The 19,008-nt window shown below is 50.2% G+C and overlaps 1 protein-coding gene and 1 long non-coding RNA gene across 5 annotated transcripts in view; one reads left to right on the forward strand and one right to left on the reverse strand.

Moving 5' to 3' along the window:
• Positions 1–334, forward strand: part of LOC116558781 — a 966-nt gene extending 632 nt beyond the window's left edge. Inside the window, exon 2 of the long non-coding RNA XR_004272163.1 lies at positions 38–334. This is a non-coding gene — a long non-coding RNA (uncharacterized LOC116558781). The remainder of the gene's footprint in view (positions 1–37) is intronic.
• Positions 1–16,033, reverse strand: part of KLHDC8A (kelch domain containing 8A) — a 21,635-nt gene extending 5,602 nt beyond the window's left edge. The window contains exons 1-3 of one of the 4 annotated variants that reach the window (XM_032288958.1): positions 15,540–16,033; positions 2,843–3,177; positions 1,943–2,492 (exon numbers count right to left, since the gene is read on the reverse strand). In XM_032288958.1, coding sequence (XP_032144849.1) covers positions 1,943–2,318 — 376 coding nt within the window. In that variant the 5' untranslated portion in view covers positions 2,319–2,492; positions 2,843–3,177; positions 15,540–16,033. Of the gene's footprint in view, positions 1–1,942; positions 2,493–2,686; positions 2,748–2,842; positions 3,669–15,539 lie in introns of those variants that run through there. The other 3 variants (XM_032288959.1, XM_032288957.1, XM_032288960.1) reach the window with 3 other exon arrangements.
• Between the last annotated feature and the right edge of the window lie 2,975 nt (positions 16,034–19,008).

Here is a 19,008-nt window from a genome sequence, read left to right on the forward strand (position 1 = left end):
AAAAAAAAAAAAAAAAAAAGAAATCCTGCCCAGGTAGTGAGCAGGGATACTTTGGGAAGTGAGCCCCCTCTCATTCTCTACTACTCTTGACTGTAGGTGGCCTTTCAAGGGACTTCACTGCACCAGAGAGGATGGGCAAGGCATCTGTATTTCCCAGGGCCTCACCCCAGGACCTCCTGGGCCTCTGTTTCTCAGAGACCCACCCCTGCCTGGGATTCTGTCTGCCAGCATCCAGTCGTCACTGCTTCTGGCTCCAGGAGGCCTTTATTCTTAAGGTTATTGGAGGGATAAGTACTATTTCCTCCTACTTTCCAATCTTACTGGGAAAAAAAAAGCCAACTCTAGCCTGAGGCTGGAAGATGGTGCCTGCTAATGCGGGATTCACCTTGCACAGGCTCCATCCTCCCATCCTGTGTTACCTGAAACACCTCCTCCTGGGAATCCTCCTGGGCATCCTCCCATCCACTCCTCACTACTATTTTTGTGCCCAGTTCTTACTCATCCTTTCAGGCCCATCTGGGTGTCCCTGAACTACAAGACTGGGTCGACAGCACCGGCTCAGTGCCTCCTGAGTGATGGCACTTCTGTCACCCTATTCCATCACCCTAATTGCCACATGTTACTGAATAATCTTTGTTTCTTTCAATAGATTGTAGGCCCTTGAGAATTTGTTAAATCTATAGCCCCAGAATCTGGCACATGCCTGGCACACAGGCATGTAAATGCTTACTAAACTAACTGTTGGACCCATTCAGTGCCATGGTAAGAACACAGACCCAGTCATCACTTACAATCTGTGTCACCTGGGGCCAGCAGTTCAACTAGCTCTCTGGGACTTACACTGCTTCTCTCTAAAATCAGAGTAATCATAGCACTTATGTCATTGGAGAGGTTGTGAGAATCAAAGGGGTTTATGTATACAAAGCACCAATGGTAAGGATTCAATAAACGTTACTTCTTAATCTTTCAAGACCATTTACTGAGGCCTGGGATGAAGATGTACTCTTTCCCTCCCTTGCTCTCCGTGGGCCTCCAGGCCTTCCATCCTTCTTACTGGGAGGTCAAAGAAGCCCCACTGGCCACGCTTCCCTGGGGAATTCTGCACTAGGGTTTCTCTCTGGTCACCTTCATTGGTCAGATCTAGGCTCCTGAAAGCAGGGAACAGATCTTCTGCTTCTTTCCTTTCTTCCTGGAGCCTGGCAGTGTGCCAGGGACAGAGCAGGGGCTCAAGAAATACTGGTTCCCAATCTACAGTAGACTGGACGTGCAGCTAGGATGGTTTAGCAGAAGAGTGAGGGAGGAAGTGGAAAAGGAGGGAAGGTTGCCCCGCACCGCAAGCCCGTGCTGCTCAGGTGTGTCTGAACTTGATGTCTCCTAATTTCCATTGAACAATCTCCCACGAAACCCTTTGTGTTTTAGCAGAAGAGCTTTCAGAGCTCTAGGGTCTGGGCTGTACTAGGTGTGAAAAGAACGAAATGAGGGGCTTTGAGAAAGTAAAATGAGAATTACAAAACCACGTAGTGAGGACATGCCCTGAGGACTTAGTGAAATGAGGCAAGACATTTCAGGAGCACAACCCTCAGGAACATTCTGCTCTCCACTGAGCATCTCAGATTGGGAGGCAGAGGAGGAGGTTGAAGGTGGAAGAGGCCCCTGGAATCAGGTCCTGAAGCCCTCTCAGTGGGGCCTGGTGACCTACAAGGACGGAGTGAGCATCGTCAGGACCCCGAATAGGTGCCTGGGGGTGGTGGCACCTGCAAGGCAGATTTCAGGGGCTGGGGTGTGGTAGTGGGAAGTGCACCATTCTGCTGAACGCATGGGGTCTGCAGAGACATGGCGCTAAACTCCACAGCCCACAGCAAATGCGCGTTGGTTTCCACCTGTTTCCCTCGTGGCCCCCCGCTTCCTTCTCTCTGGCCGCCCTCAGCCCGGCCCCACTTGCCTTTGGCCGTGACAGAAATGCCCATGGCGGCCTCGCGCAGCATGCTTCTCTTCTTCCACTTGCCCTCATCGATGTTGTACATCTCCACGACCTTCAGGGGCAGCTGATTGGTGCCCACGCCCCCAACCACCATGATCCGCTTCCCCAGGGCGGTGACGGCCACCCCCGCCCGGGCTGTGGGCAGCGGGGGCAAGGTGGTCCACTGGTCGGCCTCGGGGGAGTAGACTTCGAAGCTGTCCATGGGGACGCCGTTGTCGTCACATCCCCCGATGGCATAGACCTGGCCCCCGGTCTCCAGAAGGGAGCTGTAGACCCGGCGGCTGGGCAGTGGCGCCAGGCGCTTCCACTGGAAGTCCTTGACGTTAGGCACCTCCATGGCAGCCTCAGGGAGCGCCCAGGCGCCGGGGGAGGTGCGAGCGCGGGGGTCCACCGGCTACCTGGCCCCTCTCGCCACCTCCATCGAGCTCCCAAGCGCCGGCTCCGGCCAGACGCCGGCCAGCGCTTCACCTTGCCCCGAGTCTCAGCGGTCCGGCGGCGTCCGCGCCTGTCCCTGCAGGAGAAACGCGGCGAATCAAGGGCAGCCGGAGCCACGCGCCCTCCCGCGGGCACTGAGCGGGCTCCGCAGCCCCTGGCCAACTTCACCAGGAAGACGCGGCGGCGGAGGGCGCCCCCCGGCGGCAGCACCACGCCCTGCACCGCTTGGTCCCCGCGCGCCCCCCGCTGCCCCACGCATGCAGCTCGTACACCGCCGGAGCGCGCCGCGGGCCGGGGCTTTCAGGGCTTCGGGGCGCCCGGCAGTCCCCGGGCGGAGAAAGGAGTTAGCATCTTTGGGCGTCGACGCCTCCCTTCCCCCGCGCCCCCTCCCCGCAGTCTCGGCGCCTCCGCCCCCGCATCACTTACGTTGCCAGGCCCGGGGAGCGCGGCGGCGAGGCGCAGACGACGCATCACAGGGGAGCCCGGAGTCCCCGCCCGGCGGCACCGGAGCAGGGGAGAGGGCGCTCTGTCCTTCCCCAGTCCGCGCGCCGCTGTCACACATGTAGATGAGGAGATGAAGTGAACAGCAGGAAGGAGAAGCGGAGCCGCTGCCCGCCGGGGAGAAGGCCTGCGAGCCCGCTCGGTCCCTACCCGCAGCCGCCACACCTGTGCAGGAATCCGTGTGCGTCCCGGGACACACGTGCTGTGACCTCTTTACAGAAGCCCCGCCGCGTGGGTCCCCGGGGGAGCACTCACCTTGTCTACAGGGTCAAGGAAAGCAGGGCATTACAACCAAGTACCCAGATGACGGGCACAGACTCCCTCTGGTGTGGGGGCGGGCTTTTGTGTTTGTTTTGGATGAAGAGGCAGAGACTCCAATTACCCAGTTTATCTACAGTACACAGACTCAGTTCGCGACAGGCTAACCCAATAGCCAGCTTTGCTTGTGGGGAGGTATCATGCAGTTGGAATGGAAACAACTTATGTGGGTGTGATGCACGCAGACCTGGCACAGGTACTTTCAGATATAAATGTACACCCTCCTGCACATAGATGCATAACTTACACATCATTCTCCTCCCTGAAATAGACACATCCACAGAGACACTGACCAATGAGACAGACACATGGACACAGCTAGAAACACCAACATAGACAAACACACATGGGCAGTTTTTCCATCTGCCACACACGTGCACAACCCACCATGGCCATCAGCACCCTGCACAAGCTTCAGGAAGGGGAAACCTGATGATCACCATGCCCGGCTAATTTTTTTTTGTATTTTTAGTAGTGATGGGGTTTCTCCATGTTGGCCAGGCTGGTCTGGAACTCCTAACCTCAAGTGATCTGCCTGCCTGGGCCTTCCAAAGTGCCTGGATTACAGGTATGAGCCACCACACCCAGCCAGAACTATTATATCTTGACTGATCAATTTCGAAACCCTGGTTGTGATATTTACTGTTATAGTTTTGTAAGATGTTACCATTCGGAGAAACTGGGTATGAGTTTCCCCAGTAACAAAGGTGTTTATGAGACCAGAGAACCACCTGGTCTGGTGGACTGCAAGGCAGATTCGATCCTCCTTCTACCTGGTTCCCTCAAATGTAGCCAAGTCTTGAAACACCTGAGCTTGGGAGGCTGGAAGACCTGGGTTTGAATCCTGCCTCTGAAACATATTTAACTACTCTGAGCCTAAGTTTCTTATACAGATAGATAGATAGATCTATATCTATATATTTTTTAAACTAGAGTTTTAATTTTGAGATAAATTTTAGATTCACATGCAGCTATAAGAAAAAATACCCTTTACCCAGTTTCCCCCAATGGCAACATCATACAAAACTATAGCACAGTAAATATCACAACCAGGGTTTTGAAATTGATCAGTCAAGATACAATAGTCCTGGCTGGGTGCAGTGGCTCACACCTGTGTAATCCTGGCACTTTGGGAGGCCCAGGCAAGCAGATCACTTGAGATCAGGAATTCCAGACCAGCCTAGCCAACATGGTGGAACCCCATCACTACTAAAAATACAAAAAAATTAGTTGGGCATGGCTGGGCCTGTAGCCCCAGCTACTCGGGAGGCTGAGGCAGGAGGGTCGCCTAAGCCTGGGAGGTGGAGGTTGCAGTGAGCTGAGATTGTGCCACTGCACTCCAGCCTGGGTGACAGCATGACTCCATCTCAAAAAAACAAAATGAACCTCCCACCCCCAAAATTATACAATCGAGGCCAGGTTTGGTGGCTCATGCCTGTAATCCCAGCACTTTGGGAGGCTGAGGCGGGTGGATCACCTAAGGTCAGGAATTCGAGACCAGCCTGGCCAACATGGTGAAACCTCATCTCTACTAAAAATACAAAATTAGCTGTGTGTGGTGATGCGTGCCTCTAATCCCAACTACTCAGGAGGCAGAGGCAGGAGAGTCACTTGGAGCAGAGGTTGCAGCAAGCTAAGACTTTGACGTTGCACTCTATCCAACAGTCCCATCTTACTACTTTGAGTACTTGGCTTAAAAATTCCACTGTTTTTTAGTTTGTATTCTCTGTACTGACAAAGTAAGCACCTCTAGAACCTTCACAGAGGAAGGCTGTGTCTGTTTCCCTATTTAATCAGAATTCATAAATTCCAAAAGAATGGGATGTGAATTAATGAAATTTCATGGAAACACTGAACATTTTCCTTTCTTCCTAGGAGTCTCTGTCTGCCTGGAGGAAGAGGAACAAACCTTTACCTCAGTGTGAACTGTCTTCACAAAATCAGAACGGGTGATCAGGAAGATTTAAAAGCCATAGACCTTCCTCAAAAGGGCTTGTTGGAGTCCATCCTCAGCCTCTTTTGCCCAGTCAACCTTCTGCTAAAGCAGTGAAGCCAGGCTTCTTAAATGAGCCCTCACCACCACAGCTGGGGCAGCTTAGTAAGCAGATAGACAGAGCTCCCCACTCTGTGCGTTACGTTGGTGTCACTTGTTGAGATCATCTAAGCCCTTGCACATCCATTTTCTCATAATCTTAAAACAGCCCTGGGAGGGGTTGTCAGGGCAGGTATCAGTATCCACTTTTTACAGATGAGGAATCTGAGCCTTAATGAAATGAAATGACTTACTTAGGACCATGCAGGCCATTCAGGGTAGGTCCAAGGTATGAATTCCAAATCCGGCGCTCCCTCACTTTATCACAATTAAATCACAAATGAAGGAATTGTGCATTATAAAGGCAGCCAACCGGGTCCACTGTCCACCTGGCTTCTGCTCTTTATTTCACTGCAGTGAAGAAAGGATCCCAGGCCCCCAGAGAGATTCCAGCGGCTGCCCATGCTGTTTGTGCCAGGCAGTGCAGGTAAGGAAATGCTGGAATCCAGCCCCAGAATAGGCCCCATTCTAAACTAAGGCTCATATCCCACAAAAACCCCCTTCTATGCAGACCGTGGGATCTGGGGACTCAGACCCTTGGAAAAGTACTAAGAACAGGATGTCTTCCAGACCATGACCTAATTGCTTGTTCTGGAAATCCTGGCCGCTCTCCATCTCCCTCATCTCTCTTCCTCTCCACCAGGTAACATCCTTTAGTCCTTACGCTGAGTGCACATCGAGGAAGCATGTAACCTAGCAACTGCCACTTAAGATTCCCTGAGTCACCTGTGGTTTTCACTGCCTGGGCTAAGTGCATCAGGATGGGGGCTTAAGGAGGGCCAAGCAGAGAGAGAATGTCCAGTGGCTCCTTTGATCCCTCCCCACCCTATTCTAGTGTGTAACCATTTTCCTTGTCAGGAAGTTCTTCCTCATGTCAAATCTTAATCCTTCTTGCTGTAAAATCTTGCATAACATTGAGCCTGGGTTTCTCTTTTGCCTTAAAAGGTGTTTGAGTTTTTTTAGGCTGGATGACTGGATGAGGTGGCTCATGCCTGTAGTCCCAGCACTTTGGGAGGCCAAGGCAGGTAATTGCATGAGCCCAGGAGTTTGAGACTAGCCTCAAAAACAGTGAGACCCTGTCTCTACAAAAAAATTAAAATTATCCAAGCTCCATGGCACGTAATCCTAGCCACTAGGGAGGCTGAGGTGGGAGGATCACTTGAGCCCAGGAGGTAGAGGCTTCAGTGAACCAAGATGGTGCCACTGCATTCCAGCCTGGGTGACACAGCAAGACCCTGTCTTTCTTTAAAAAAAAAAAAGTGAGGCCAGGCGCAGTGGCTCACGCCTGTAATCCCAACATTTTGGGAGGCTGAGGTGGGCAGATCACAAGGTCGGGAATTTGAGACCAGCCTGATCAACATGGTGAAACCTTGTCCCTACTAAAAAATACAAAAATTAGCCAGGTGTGGTGGTGAGTGCCTGTAATCCCAGCTACTTAGGAGGTTGAGGCAGGAGAATTGCTTGAACCCGGGAGGCAGAGGTTGCAGTGAGCTGAGATCGTGCCACTGCATTCCAGTCTGGGCAACAGAGTGAGACCTTGTCTAAAAAAAAAAAAAAAAAGTGTTTGATTTTTCCTCTTGGTTACAAGGTAGGAGTGAGAGGTTGGAGAATTAGGGGAGGGAAAAGTCATAAAAGCCTCTAAAGATTAGACCTTTGGTGCTGTGGAGTCTATTATAGATATTGATGCATCAGTCAAACTTGGGGTGCTCAGCCCCAGAAAAGTCACTCAGTATATTTAGGTTTTTTTTTGAAAATGATGGAGCCCAAGCTGGATTTGAACTCCTGGGGTCAATCATCTTCTTGCTTCAGCCTCCTGAGTAGCAGGGATTACAGGCATGCACCACCTTGACAGGCTCAGTAAGTCTTGGATATGTTGATGTCGAGTTTACATACAATAAAATGCACAGTTTTACTCAGTCTCTACTGTCTGGTAGGCATTCAGCAGGATCCTGCCTTTACCAAGCTGTGGTAGCTTAGGGGGAAGTTTGGGGCGTTGTGGGGGGACAGTTCTTCCCAATAAACCAGGCAGATTCTCAGTGTGGCAGGCCATGGATGGAGCGTTTCAAGGTCTGGTGGAATTCCAAGCGTAGGGAACGTTTTGAGGGATAGGAGGAAACGGGAGCTGTTTAGTGATTAGCTGCCGCAGGGACTCCTTATCCCTCCCCAGAAATACACTTTACCGGAATGCCCTCTGCAGGATACCACACTGGCTGGAGGGAGGGACACACCAGGAGCTCCCTGAGGCCAGGATCACCTTCTTCATGCAGTTCTCTTTCCGCAGCACCCCACAGACCGTGTGGTCAACATCAGACAGGCTGGATCTGAACCTGGTGCAGCCACTTCCCTAGCTGTGTGACTATGCACAAGTCACTTATGTCCTTGAATCTGAGTGTCCTCATCTGTGAAAAAGGGCATAAGAAAATCTACTTTCTAGAGTTGAAGGAGGAAGGAGATGCCAGGCATAGTTCTTGGGCCGGTGGTAGGCATCTCATAAAGACAAGTTTCTTCCTTCCCTTTGTGATGGCAAGTTTCTGTACCTCCGACTTTCAGGCTAGAGTGCCCCCAAAGCAGTTGTCAGTTTGCATAGATAGGCAACCTTACCAGGGCCCACAAGCGCCTGTAGCCAGTCATTTCTGGGCCTGTGTCTTAGGATATCTTTTCTCCTAGCTAGCTGAAATCTCATCTGCTGCAACCTAAATTGCATTCTAATCTGGAGAACAGCTGTGCCCTTCCTTTAGCTAATCACCTTCTCATTCCTAACCAGAAGCATGGTCTTTATTCAGGGAGTGGGGAGTGAGGCTGACTCATCCAATTAGGACCGAGGCTGCCAGCCGACAGAGGAAAGGGTAGTTCCTCCCCCAGCATAGAGAAGCCTAATTAGGGCCTCCTCCCACCCGGTCCCCACATCAGCCCAGAGGAAGGATTTAGAGCTCACGTGGACTTGATGGGAGATGGCATGACACAGTTACCAGCAGTCAGAACCAGGATCTGTATCTGATCACGTGGCACTGCTGCCCAGGGGAAGGGCTGGGGTCCCACAGAATGGCCTCAGCTATTCAGGCTCCGTTCCTGACCATGCGGCCTTGATTGGAGAGTTGAATCAGCCACATTCCTTCAACTATCCGCCTTGCTCCCTCCAGCTCCAGTGCATAGCTGGTGCCTGGAACCTAGAGGGGCTTAGTGGGTATCTGTTAAAGAATGCATCCGTCCACCTGTAAGCACCTTCCTGCCTACTAAGGTAAAACTGGGACATTGGAAAGTGGACCCCAGATATGGGATGATGGGCGAAGGGAGGGGGTCATCTCTGTTTTCAGACTCAGGAGTTGCACAACGTAGAGAATGAAGGGCTAGAAACCGCAGGCTCCTCTGCTGTTTAGTGCATGTGGGAAGGGATGCTTCTCAAAGACCTCAGCCACTTCCCTGTGCTTACTGAGGAAATCCTAAGAGGAAATGGGGCTTATAATAAAGCCGGAGATGCCAGGCGCGGTGACTCATGCCTGTAATCCCAGCACTTTGGGAGGCCAAGGCGGGTGGATCATGAGGTCAGGAGTTTGAGACCAGCCTGGCCAATATGGTGAAACCCTGTCTCTACTAACAATACAAAAAATTAGCCAGGTGTGGTGGCATGTGCCTGTAATCCCAGCCATTCAGGAGGCTGAGGCTGAAGAATCACTTGAACCAGGGAGGCAGAGGTTGTAGTGAGCCGAGATCTCGCCACTGCACTCCAGCGTAGGCGACAGAGTAAGACTCTGTCTCAAAATAATAATCATAATAATCATAATAATGAAGCCTGAGGATTTGGGTTATAAACAAGGAAGAATTTCTTGACCAGCGACATCAGAAACTTGAAACACCAGCATGAGGTGAGGTGAGAGGCCAGGGACCCACCTCCTCTATTGCCGCCCGGGGATACTAGAAACACACAGGACTGAGTCAGAAGACCTCTGCTATGGCTTGTTAGGATGTAAGCTACAACCTCCGCTATGTTTTGTTGTAATCGGGCTGTGCAACTCTGGGCAAATGATACCCATTCTGCTGTCTGTCAAATTAGGAGGAAGGAAGGTGAAGAAGAGAGCAGCTGGGGTCCTTCCCAGCTAGAGTGTTCTGTACTCCTGGGGTGCTATACACGGTGGGGAGCCCTAGAGAAAGAAGCATTTAGCCATAGTGACAATGCAGCAGATTCTAGAACAAACATCCTCACATTCTTCCAGGTGATACGATCGCAGAGGTCTGGCCCCACCAGCTCTCACAAGTGCTGCCAGCTACCCCAGGTCCCGTCACCAGTGACGACTTTATCAGGGCCTTCCCTTTTGCTACCACCACCCTCCTTTCTCTCCAATCAGCCCAGGACAAGAGGGTGCCTTGTGACAGCTGTAGCTGTGGTGAATGGGCTGGGTCCTTGTAGACCTCAGGCACCCACCTGGATGCCTAATCATGCTTCCCGTTGGGATCTGACCTTTCTGGGGTGCCTGCTGCCAGGAGAATACACAAGGGCTGCCGAGGACTCAGGGATCAAGTTATCCTGACCAGGCTCTTTCTCTAAAAGTGAAAATGTGCCCATTTGTCCCAGGTCACCAGGCTGGGGCTCCTAGGGGACCTTATCTTCAGCCCTTCTCATGTAGAGGACAGCAGAGCCTTTATAGGGGCAGCTCTGTAGAGGAGAAGAGGCTACAGGCTGGGGAAGGCCGCAGCAGACCACTCAGACACGGCTCTTTAAATGCCCATTAGTAAGTTAATATTGCCATTTCCAAAGTCAGCAGCATCCTCCATTCTTCTTAATTAAAAAGAGCTCCACGTCCCGGCAGAGCTGAGAGAGGGCTCTGAATGATTTACACACCAGCCCTGCTGCTTCCGGCTGGGAAATCAGCAAGGAAGATTGATTGGCAGATGGGCCAGCCTGCCTGTCACGATGGCATGCGTGCTTGCGTGTACAGGTGCGTATCTGTGTGTGCTGGGGCACTGGGAGCTGGCTTTCCTGCTGGCAGGCTGTGAGTGAGCAGGGCCGCAGACCCACAGTCCAGGCCCGGGGAGCTCTGCAGGCCTAGAGGCAGGGTCTGCTAGAAACAAAAGGCTAAACAAAAGGCTGGCCTGCCCCCCTCACTGGAGTCCCTCTTCCTAGCGAAACTGCCTTAGCTGGAAGACAACAGCTCATTTGTTGTCTCATCCCCTCCCAGGAGAGAAGCGGCCACTCCCAAAGATTCCTTGTTTCCACATAGAGATTCCTCACCTGGTACATAACATACATTGGGGCCGGGCGCGGTGGCTCAAGCCTGTAATCCCAGCACTTTGGGAGGCCGAGGCGGGTGGATCACGAGGTCAAGAGATCGACACCATCCTGGTCAACATGGTGAAACCCTGTCTCTACTAAAAATACAAAAAATTAGCTGGGCATGGTGGCGTGTGCCTGTAATCCCAGCTACTCAGGAGGCTGAAGCAGGAGAATTGCCTGAACCCAGGAGGCAGAGGTTGTGGTGAGCCGAGATCGCGCCATTGCACTCCAGCCTGGGTAACAAGAGCGAAACTCCGTCTCAAAAAAAAAAAAAAAAAAAAAAACATACATTGGGCTTCTATTCGATCATCATTGCTCACTTTAAGAGGAGGCTTTCTCATGGCCCGACTCTCCTTCCTTAGTTCCCTCCTAACTCCAAATTTTGTCTGACCCTGACATTCAGGGGGATCCAAGGCTCTGGGCCCTTGATGAGGCTGGGAAGGGGATGATGAGGTCCACAGGTTAGACTGAATGACACTCAGCCAGGGCCCTCAAAAGAGCTGGGAAGTGAGAGCAGTCTCCCTGAAAGGTCCCAGGCCCCTATGTCTCTCCCACTAGGCTTTGGGGCAGCCTTATTGTCCACCCCATGCCTATTACTCACCTCCAAGAGCCCACCAGCCTCCCTGTGCACCAGAGAGGGAGGTCCCACTCACCCTCCAGCTGGAAGGAGGTGCCTAGTCACTGGGGCAGGACCTGTACAGAGGTAAGGAGTGGCTTTTGCTTTCTCTTCACCTCTCCACTTCTCCTCTGGCACTTCACATCACACACACACACACACACACACACACACACCCCTCATCCCTAGAGATTCCAGAGAAAGGACCAGGCAGAGGCACGTTGAAGAGGAGGGGGTGGGGACTGGAGCGTAGGCATCATCCAGTGCCTTGCTTTCACCCCCACTCCCTAGGGAGGCAGCAGTCTGCTGCAGCAGCAAGGTTGCCATCTGGCATGCTGACCTGTGCTCTCTACGCTGGAGACAGGAGGGGGCGGGGACACGTGATGGGCTGGCTGCGAGTGTGTTGTGTGTATGTGTGTCTAAGAAGCCATGAGACTCCAGAAAGGTGAGAACCAGGCCAAGCTTTGGGTGAATCAAAGGATCTGCCTGTCCTCATCGATTGGCACCCCTGGGTAGGCGGGTGTGTACCTGAGGAGCTCTGAGGAGCCCCAGGGAGCCTGCGTTTCTCTCAGTGAAGGAGGGAGTGGCAGGGCCTGAGCCCTTGCGCATCCTCCCGTAGCCTGTCATCAGGAGAATGTGGCTGCCTGGTTAGCACCAGAAGCCTCCAGTTCGTCCCTGCACATCACTAGGCAAGGAACGGGGTGACACTTCTATTCACACCCAGACCTAGCAGCTGACCCCCATGAGGAACCATGACTAAGGATTCTGTGTGTTCTTTGTTCCTCTCTAGTCCTGGCCCAGAAAGGACTATTTTCTTCTTTGGATGACATCTCCCCGCTTTGGCCCCAGCCTTGGAAGTTATATTCTGAGAGATGCCTTGGTACAAGTCCCCTGAGGTTGTACCTCAGTGTGGGGGTCAGCAAACTATGACTGAGGGCCAACCCTCTGTTTCTGTACGGCGTGAAATCTAAGAACAATTTTTACATTTTTAAATGATTGGGGAAAAAAATCAAAAGAAAAATATTTTGGGATACACAAAAGTGATATGAAATTCACATTTCAGCATCTATAAATAAAGTGATATTGGAACACAGCCACACTCATTCATTTACGTGTTGTCTATGGCGGCTTTCCCACTACAACAGCACAGTGGAGTGGTTGCAACAAAGAGCTCCTGGCCCTCAAAGCGCAAAATATTTACTATCCGGCCCTTTACAGAACATGCTCGTGCCCTCCCCCGCACCTTAGGCTGTTTTAAGGGAACAAGGGGAGTGCCACCTTGTTCTTTTTGTTTTCTTGTTTGTGTGGTACAGGGTCTCACTCTGTCATCCAGGCTGGAGTGCAGTGGTGCCATCCCATGGCTCACGGCAGCTTCCCGGGCTCAACTGATCCTCCCACTCCAGCCTCCTGAGTGGCTGGGATATAGATGCGCACCACCGCTCCCAGCTTGCCACCTTATTCTTGACAGCGTGCTTCACACCACCATGGCGTGTGAAGTCGACACAGCAATATCTAGTGGCAATAAAAGGAAATGAACATTTTGAGGCCCTTACTGTATACCAGGGACATTTTCTCTGCTGATCACATTATCTGTACAACCATCTTGAGACTTACAAGCACTAAGAGGTCTATTTACGTAATGAAGGAATGCAGACGATTAGGAAACTCGCCAAGGTGCTAGAGTTAGGCACAACAGGATCCTGGATTCAAACTCAGATCTGCCTGACTCCACAGCCCGTGTCCTCTCCAGGCCACCGTGATTCTAAGACAACCACCGGCAGCCCAGCGAGGACCCACCCAAATGGATGCTGGTTTGGGCTACCCCCATGAACAGGCAGGGCAATTGGGTCTTAGGATTTAGGGACCCAGGCCCCACCTCAGCTCCCTCCGCCTCAGAGCCTGGTCCTGAGCTGAGGGGACCATGGGCCACAGACAAGTCAACAACGTGACAGCTCCACATCAGCGCCATCTCCCTTTCTTGCCGCGTTCCTCAACCTTTCCTATTTTCAACACCTTTTAGCTTTCCTTTGGGAAGATTAAATTTGCATTTTAATAGAAAACCTCTTGAATGACTCTGATGTGACTTTAAGGTACTAATTACAAATTCATTCCTCTTTAAATATTAAGGCACTTTGGTTCATCTCAGGAGTGATGGACAGCAGCAGAAATGCTTCGTATTGATGTGCAATGAATACTGAGCTGTTTATTTCACAGCGCTTACAATCCCCCACCAGCAGAGGGCAGACGGGAGATGTTCTCAAGGCCTATGTGGATGATGTCTTGGGAGCCTAAAATCTGCTAAAAATAAATATCCGAAAGCAGTAATCCTTGAGAGAAACTGGAAGATGGCCACTGGGATGGGAGCTGCCGGGGGTGGGGGCACCCAGAAGTCTTCAGGTCGCCAGTTTGCCCAGTTGCTTATAAGTGTCTCAAGGCAGGTGCATACCTGTTGAGTTCACCACTCTTTCCCATCACCAAAATGAATGCCTGGCATTCAGTGGGGACCTAAGGAATATTTGCTGAATGAACGAGTGAATCAATGAATGGATGAATAAGGCAATTAATCATGATGGGCAAGATCAAGATCATTCATTCAACTACTATGAGTCAGGCATTGCACTTGATCATTTACATAAGTCTCTTTGTTAAATGATTGATTCCTCTACATTTTTTCCAGGGCCATGCAGATGACACAGAAATTCTCCTTTCTCCTGAAGAACTGCACTTTGCATTTTACCTACCGATTTCTAGATGAGAAAACAAACTCAGAGAGGTGGAGTGATGAGCCTCACAGCACCCAGTGCGATCTGAAGCTCAGCCAGGACCCGAACCCTGGTCTTGGGCTCTGAGCCTGGCTCTCTAGCAAGTGTATCACTCCCCCTCATCCTGGTGCTGGCCTGGTTATTCCAGTGTTCACAGTGTCACACCCTAATCTTGGCCCTTGTCCCCAAGATGCCAGGAGCCCAAAGTCCAGTCCAGCCTCTCAGCCAGGCTTAATGCCTGGGCTCCAGCCAAACCACTCTATTGCCTGATGCCCAATAGGCCTTTCATTTCCTGCCTCCATGCTTGGCTTTGTGCTTTCTGCTTCACATGCTCATGCCCGCTTGTTGACGTCCCATTCATCCTTCAGAGGTCGGCCTGAATGCAGCCTCCTCCAGGCCTTTCGAGACCCTTGCAGGCAAGAGTCATTTTTCCCATTTCTATAGAACTTCATCTATAACTGTGTTAGCATGATCAAAACCACATACCCATTAATCTCAACACCACGCTACATTCTTTACATATTTTGTATAATTCGAACCTCATAAGAAGTCAATAACAATAATAATAATAATCGTTAACAAGTATAATAACAATAATAATAATGGTTAACAAATATATGGTGCTCAATAGGTGTCATGAACTGGTCAGAGTTTTATGTGAGTGCGCGTTGTGTGTGTGTATAATTTAGCCTATAAGGTAGGCACTATTATTATTGCCATTTTACAAATGTGAAAGCGGAGACTTAGAGAGGTTCAATGACTTGCCCAAGGTCATACAGCCAGAACAGGATGTGAAATCCAGCTGGCCTGGCCCCCTAGTCCTCGTACCTATCTGTGTAGACATTCTTTCTTACCCGGTGGTAGGCACTGGAAGAAGGCAGGAACCATGTTACGTGCCATTGCTGTCAAAACACAATCCCTTCAGAGCCAAGCACAGCAATGTGTACATAGTAGGAATTCCATACGTTTTAAAAATCTTAATTGTAGATGTAGGGGGCATATGTGCAGGTATGTCACAGGGTGTATTTTGTGATGCTGCTGTTTGGATTTCTGTTGATCCCGTCACCTGGATAGTGAACATAGTAACCTAATAGGAAGTTTTTCAGCCCTTGTCCCCTTCCTCCCTCCTTTTCGAGTCCCCAGCGTCCGTTGTTCCCCTCTTTATGTCCATCTGTATCCTGGGTTTACCTCCCACACTTGTGAGAATATGCAATATTTGGTTTTCTGTTTGATATTCCATAAAGTTGGGCTGACTTCAGATCAGAAGCCAGAAGTTCTGGAGGTCGGCTGTATGTTGGTCAGTCTGTGCCCTGGCTGGACAGTGATTTTTGGAGTTAATTAGCTGGGTTAAAACCAGATGGGAAGGAACTTTAACTTCAAAGCCAGAGAGGCCCAGCTGAGGAGAAAAGGCCCTTAGAGACCCTTGCCCCTCCCAACCCCCATGCCAGCCTGTCTGACCTGGGCAGCCCTCCTCTCACTGCTGACACCACTGCCCGTCTCCCCAGCAGTAGGCACTCAGAATGTCAAGACATCACTCTGCATAGATGGATTGAAATAAAACTTACCTGACTAGGGGGAAAAGGAGGACACCCAGAGATCATCTGCAAAGGACAAAGAAGGGGAGGGGCCTGGAGAGGGTGAGCAGGTGTTGGCTCTGAGGCTGTCCTAGGAGCAGGCTGGGAACAGAGCTGGCAAGGTCCCCAGGGTCCCCAAGGTTTCCTCCACAATTGATGAGTCCATTGCTGCTGCCTCTGGCTGATCGACCGGGATGCAGCCAGGCCCCTATGCACAGGGCATGGGGCCAGCCCCGCTCTGAATGCGCAGAAACTTGGGGTCTCTGAGCTCCAGGAGGCGTAACCCCCCACCAGGAGGGCCTCAGCCAGCTCTTCAGAGCCCCGGTGTCTCAGCGCCTCTCCCTCCACTCAGTCTCAGCTGCAAAGGCCCGATCTGCTAGGAGAGCGGGTGAGGGGGCGGACACGCTCACACACACAGACAATAACTGCCATGGAAACTAACCAACAAAAAGATTTAGGGAGCTAGACTCCTCTGCCAGATGGGAGAGAATGGAGGGAAGAGAGAAAGGGGCTGTCCTTTGCAACGCTGCCAGTTACACAGAGGGCAAATGTGCACCTCAGCCCTAATCCAATGATTGCAGATTTCTCCCTCCTCTGGGGTGGGGCTGTGGGTAAAAGGCAGAGACATGGGTTGACCTTTTTATATTAAGGTCCCAAACAGCCACCCCATATCTTTGCTTTTCATGCACAGTGGAGGTATCGGTGGTCTAGCGCGGGTGCTAAATTCCCGAGGAAATGCTCAGCACCGCTGGCAAGGCACAACTCGTTCAGCAAAGCAACGTGTTTTACCAGGTCAAGCTGAACCTCAGGGCAATTTGATCACTTTGCTTGGGCAGATGGCTTGAAGGACTTTCTTAGATGAAAAGGCCAGTGTTTAACGAGCAGCGAAACAAGACTTTTCTTCAAGCCCAACCTTTTCGATCCATGATGTTGAAGCTGATTGCCCATAAAGAAAGTCGGGGGTGCTGGAGCGGGGTTAGCATAGCTATGAGACATGTGGCTTTCCTTCCAATGGCCTTTAGTTCTGTTTTGGGGGATTTTTTCTCTCTGGGATAAAAGAAAATATAATGAGGGAACTTTTAAAAAATTATCTGGAGGTACTGTAAGGGAAATAAGGTAAACCAAGCACCAGAAATCCTTCCCCAACACTGTAGCTGTGTGACCTGGGGCGAGTTTCGTCATCTGTAAAATGGGACCTATGGGGTTGTAACGAGAATTAAATGAGATAATATGTGTAAAGTGCTTAGAACAGTGCCTGGCTCATAGTATTTGCCATTATTATTGCTATTGTTGTTAATCTTTCTGATCCTGCCTTTCCTTAGCTATAAAATTGAGCCAGTGACACCAATCTCTCATGGAGATTAAATGTGAGGATGAATCATGCCATTGTAACCGATAGAGTGGTGGTTATAAGGATGTATACATTTGTCAAAAAACATCAAACTGTGGATTTTACTGTGTGTAATTTATACCTCAATTTAAAAAAATATAGGTTTATATCACCATGTAAATCAGCCATGAGTGTCTAGAACATAGGAAATATTTATTCCCTTCTTCCTTCCTAGCCCTCTTTTCAGAAAGAATGGAAAGTGAAAATGAATGTTAAAAGTAAGAAGTAAAAGACTGGGGGCGGTGGCTCATGCCTGTAATCCCAGCACTTTGTGAGGCTGAGGCGGATGGATCACAAGATCAGGAGTTCAAGACCAGCCTGGCCAAGATGGTGAAACCCCATCTCTACTAAAAATACAAAAATTAGCCGGCTGTGATGGTGGTGCCTGTAGTCCCAGCTCCCTGAGAGGCTGAGGCAGGAGGACTGCTTGAACCTGAGAGGCTGAGGCAGGAGAACTGCTTGAACCTGGGAGGCGGAGGTTGCAATGAGCCAAGATCGCACCACTGCATCCAGTCTGGGCGACAGAGCCAGACTCTGTCTCGAAAAAAAAAAAAAAAAAAAAAAGCAAGAAGTAAAATAGAAAATTGCTGTAGCTCATACCCATAATCCCAGCATTTTGGGAGGCAAAGAGGGGAGGATCGCTTGGGACTAGCATGGACAACATGGCAAAACCCACCTCTACGGGAAATACAAAAATTAGCTGGGTATGGTGGTGCATACCTGTGGTCCCAGCTACTTGGGAGGCTGAGTTGGGAGGATCACTTGAGCCTGAGGAAGTCGAGGCTGCAGTGAACTGAGATCATGCCACTACATGCCAGCCTGGGTAGCAAAGTAAGACCCTGTCTCAAAAAAAAAAAAAAAAAGTAAAAAGGAGGATTGCATAGGCAAGAGGCCATATTGATTTTGTCGGTAATGGACCACCTATTGAGACTCAGATATTCTGGTTATTTTCTGAGGCTTAAATATCAATCTGTCAGCTACAGAGGCAACACCTGGGTAACTAAGTTGCCTTTATTAACCCACTCCTAATTTCATAACCTGGTATATGAAAGCGAACTGCTCTCCAGGGTGCTTCCTGCATCTGTTCTGGAAGCCCTTTCATCACTATTACTTCTCCACCACAACTATCCCTTTGTCTCCCAGACTCCCTGCAGGGCTGCACTTTGGTTCCTGAACAAGGCAGCATGGGGACCACTGGCTGCAGGGTATCACACCTAATGAAGTGTTGGCGAGGGCAGACAGCTGTCAGTCAGAACAGTCCATGATGAACTGAGTTAGATATACCTGGAAGAGACTGCTACAACCTAATTAAAGAGGAAGTGTGTGTGTGTGTGTGTGTGTGTGTGTGTGTGTGTGTGTGTGTAAAGGGACTGGGAAGATGGAGAATAGTATATAATTAAGAATCAAGTAAAAGAAATCCCTGGAGATAGACTATAGACCTCAGGCTAACAGCTTGCCTGAACCATAGCTTGGGTGATAGTGGAGATTGGTGCCATGCTGCCAAGTGATCCCAAACCGAAAGGAAGCTTGCTGTTTGTCTCTGTTTGTTCTATGGGGTGAAATCTATAAATAAATAAGACAATTTGCATCTGAGAACAATTTAAACTCAATTTGTAAATATCCACTCTAAGCAGATATTGATGGGTGAAGGCTCTTCTATTTCATTTGGGGCTGCAAGGCTGAAAAAGAGGCAAATGCAAAGATGGTGATGAAGAGGCTTCAAAGATGAAATCCTTTCAGGATCACGTCTCTCATTTCTCCAGATATGTTTATATCTAGGGACAGGGAAGAAAGGAGGATGAGTTCAGACTGATAACTAAGATAATCACTAAGATGACTGTAGCCCTACATCACAATTCTGAATGTCAAATCCTGGAGATGAACAGCTCTAACATTCAGCCCAGAAACTTTCCAGTGATGAAAACAAGCAACAGCTCTTTTGGCATTGGTCTGATATTCGGTGACAGAATAAAGTTTGTTCCAGCTGAAATTAGCAGGCTGGGGTCCAGGTTAAAAAGCAAACAAAGAAAGCAGCCCAGAGGCAGCTGGGATTCTGGGACACAGATAAGT

This window comes from Sapajus apella, unplaced genomic scaffold, assembly GCF_009761245.1.
Source record: "Sapajus apella isolate SASKATOON/1434 unplaced genomic scaffold, GSC_monkey_1.0 scaffold22, whole genome shotgun sequence".
Lineage (NCBI taxonomy): Eukaryota > Metazoa > Chordata > Mammalia > Primates > Cebidae > Sapajus > Sapajus apella.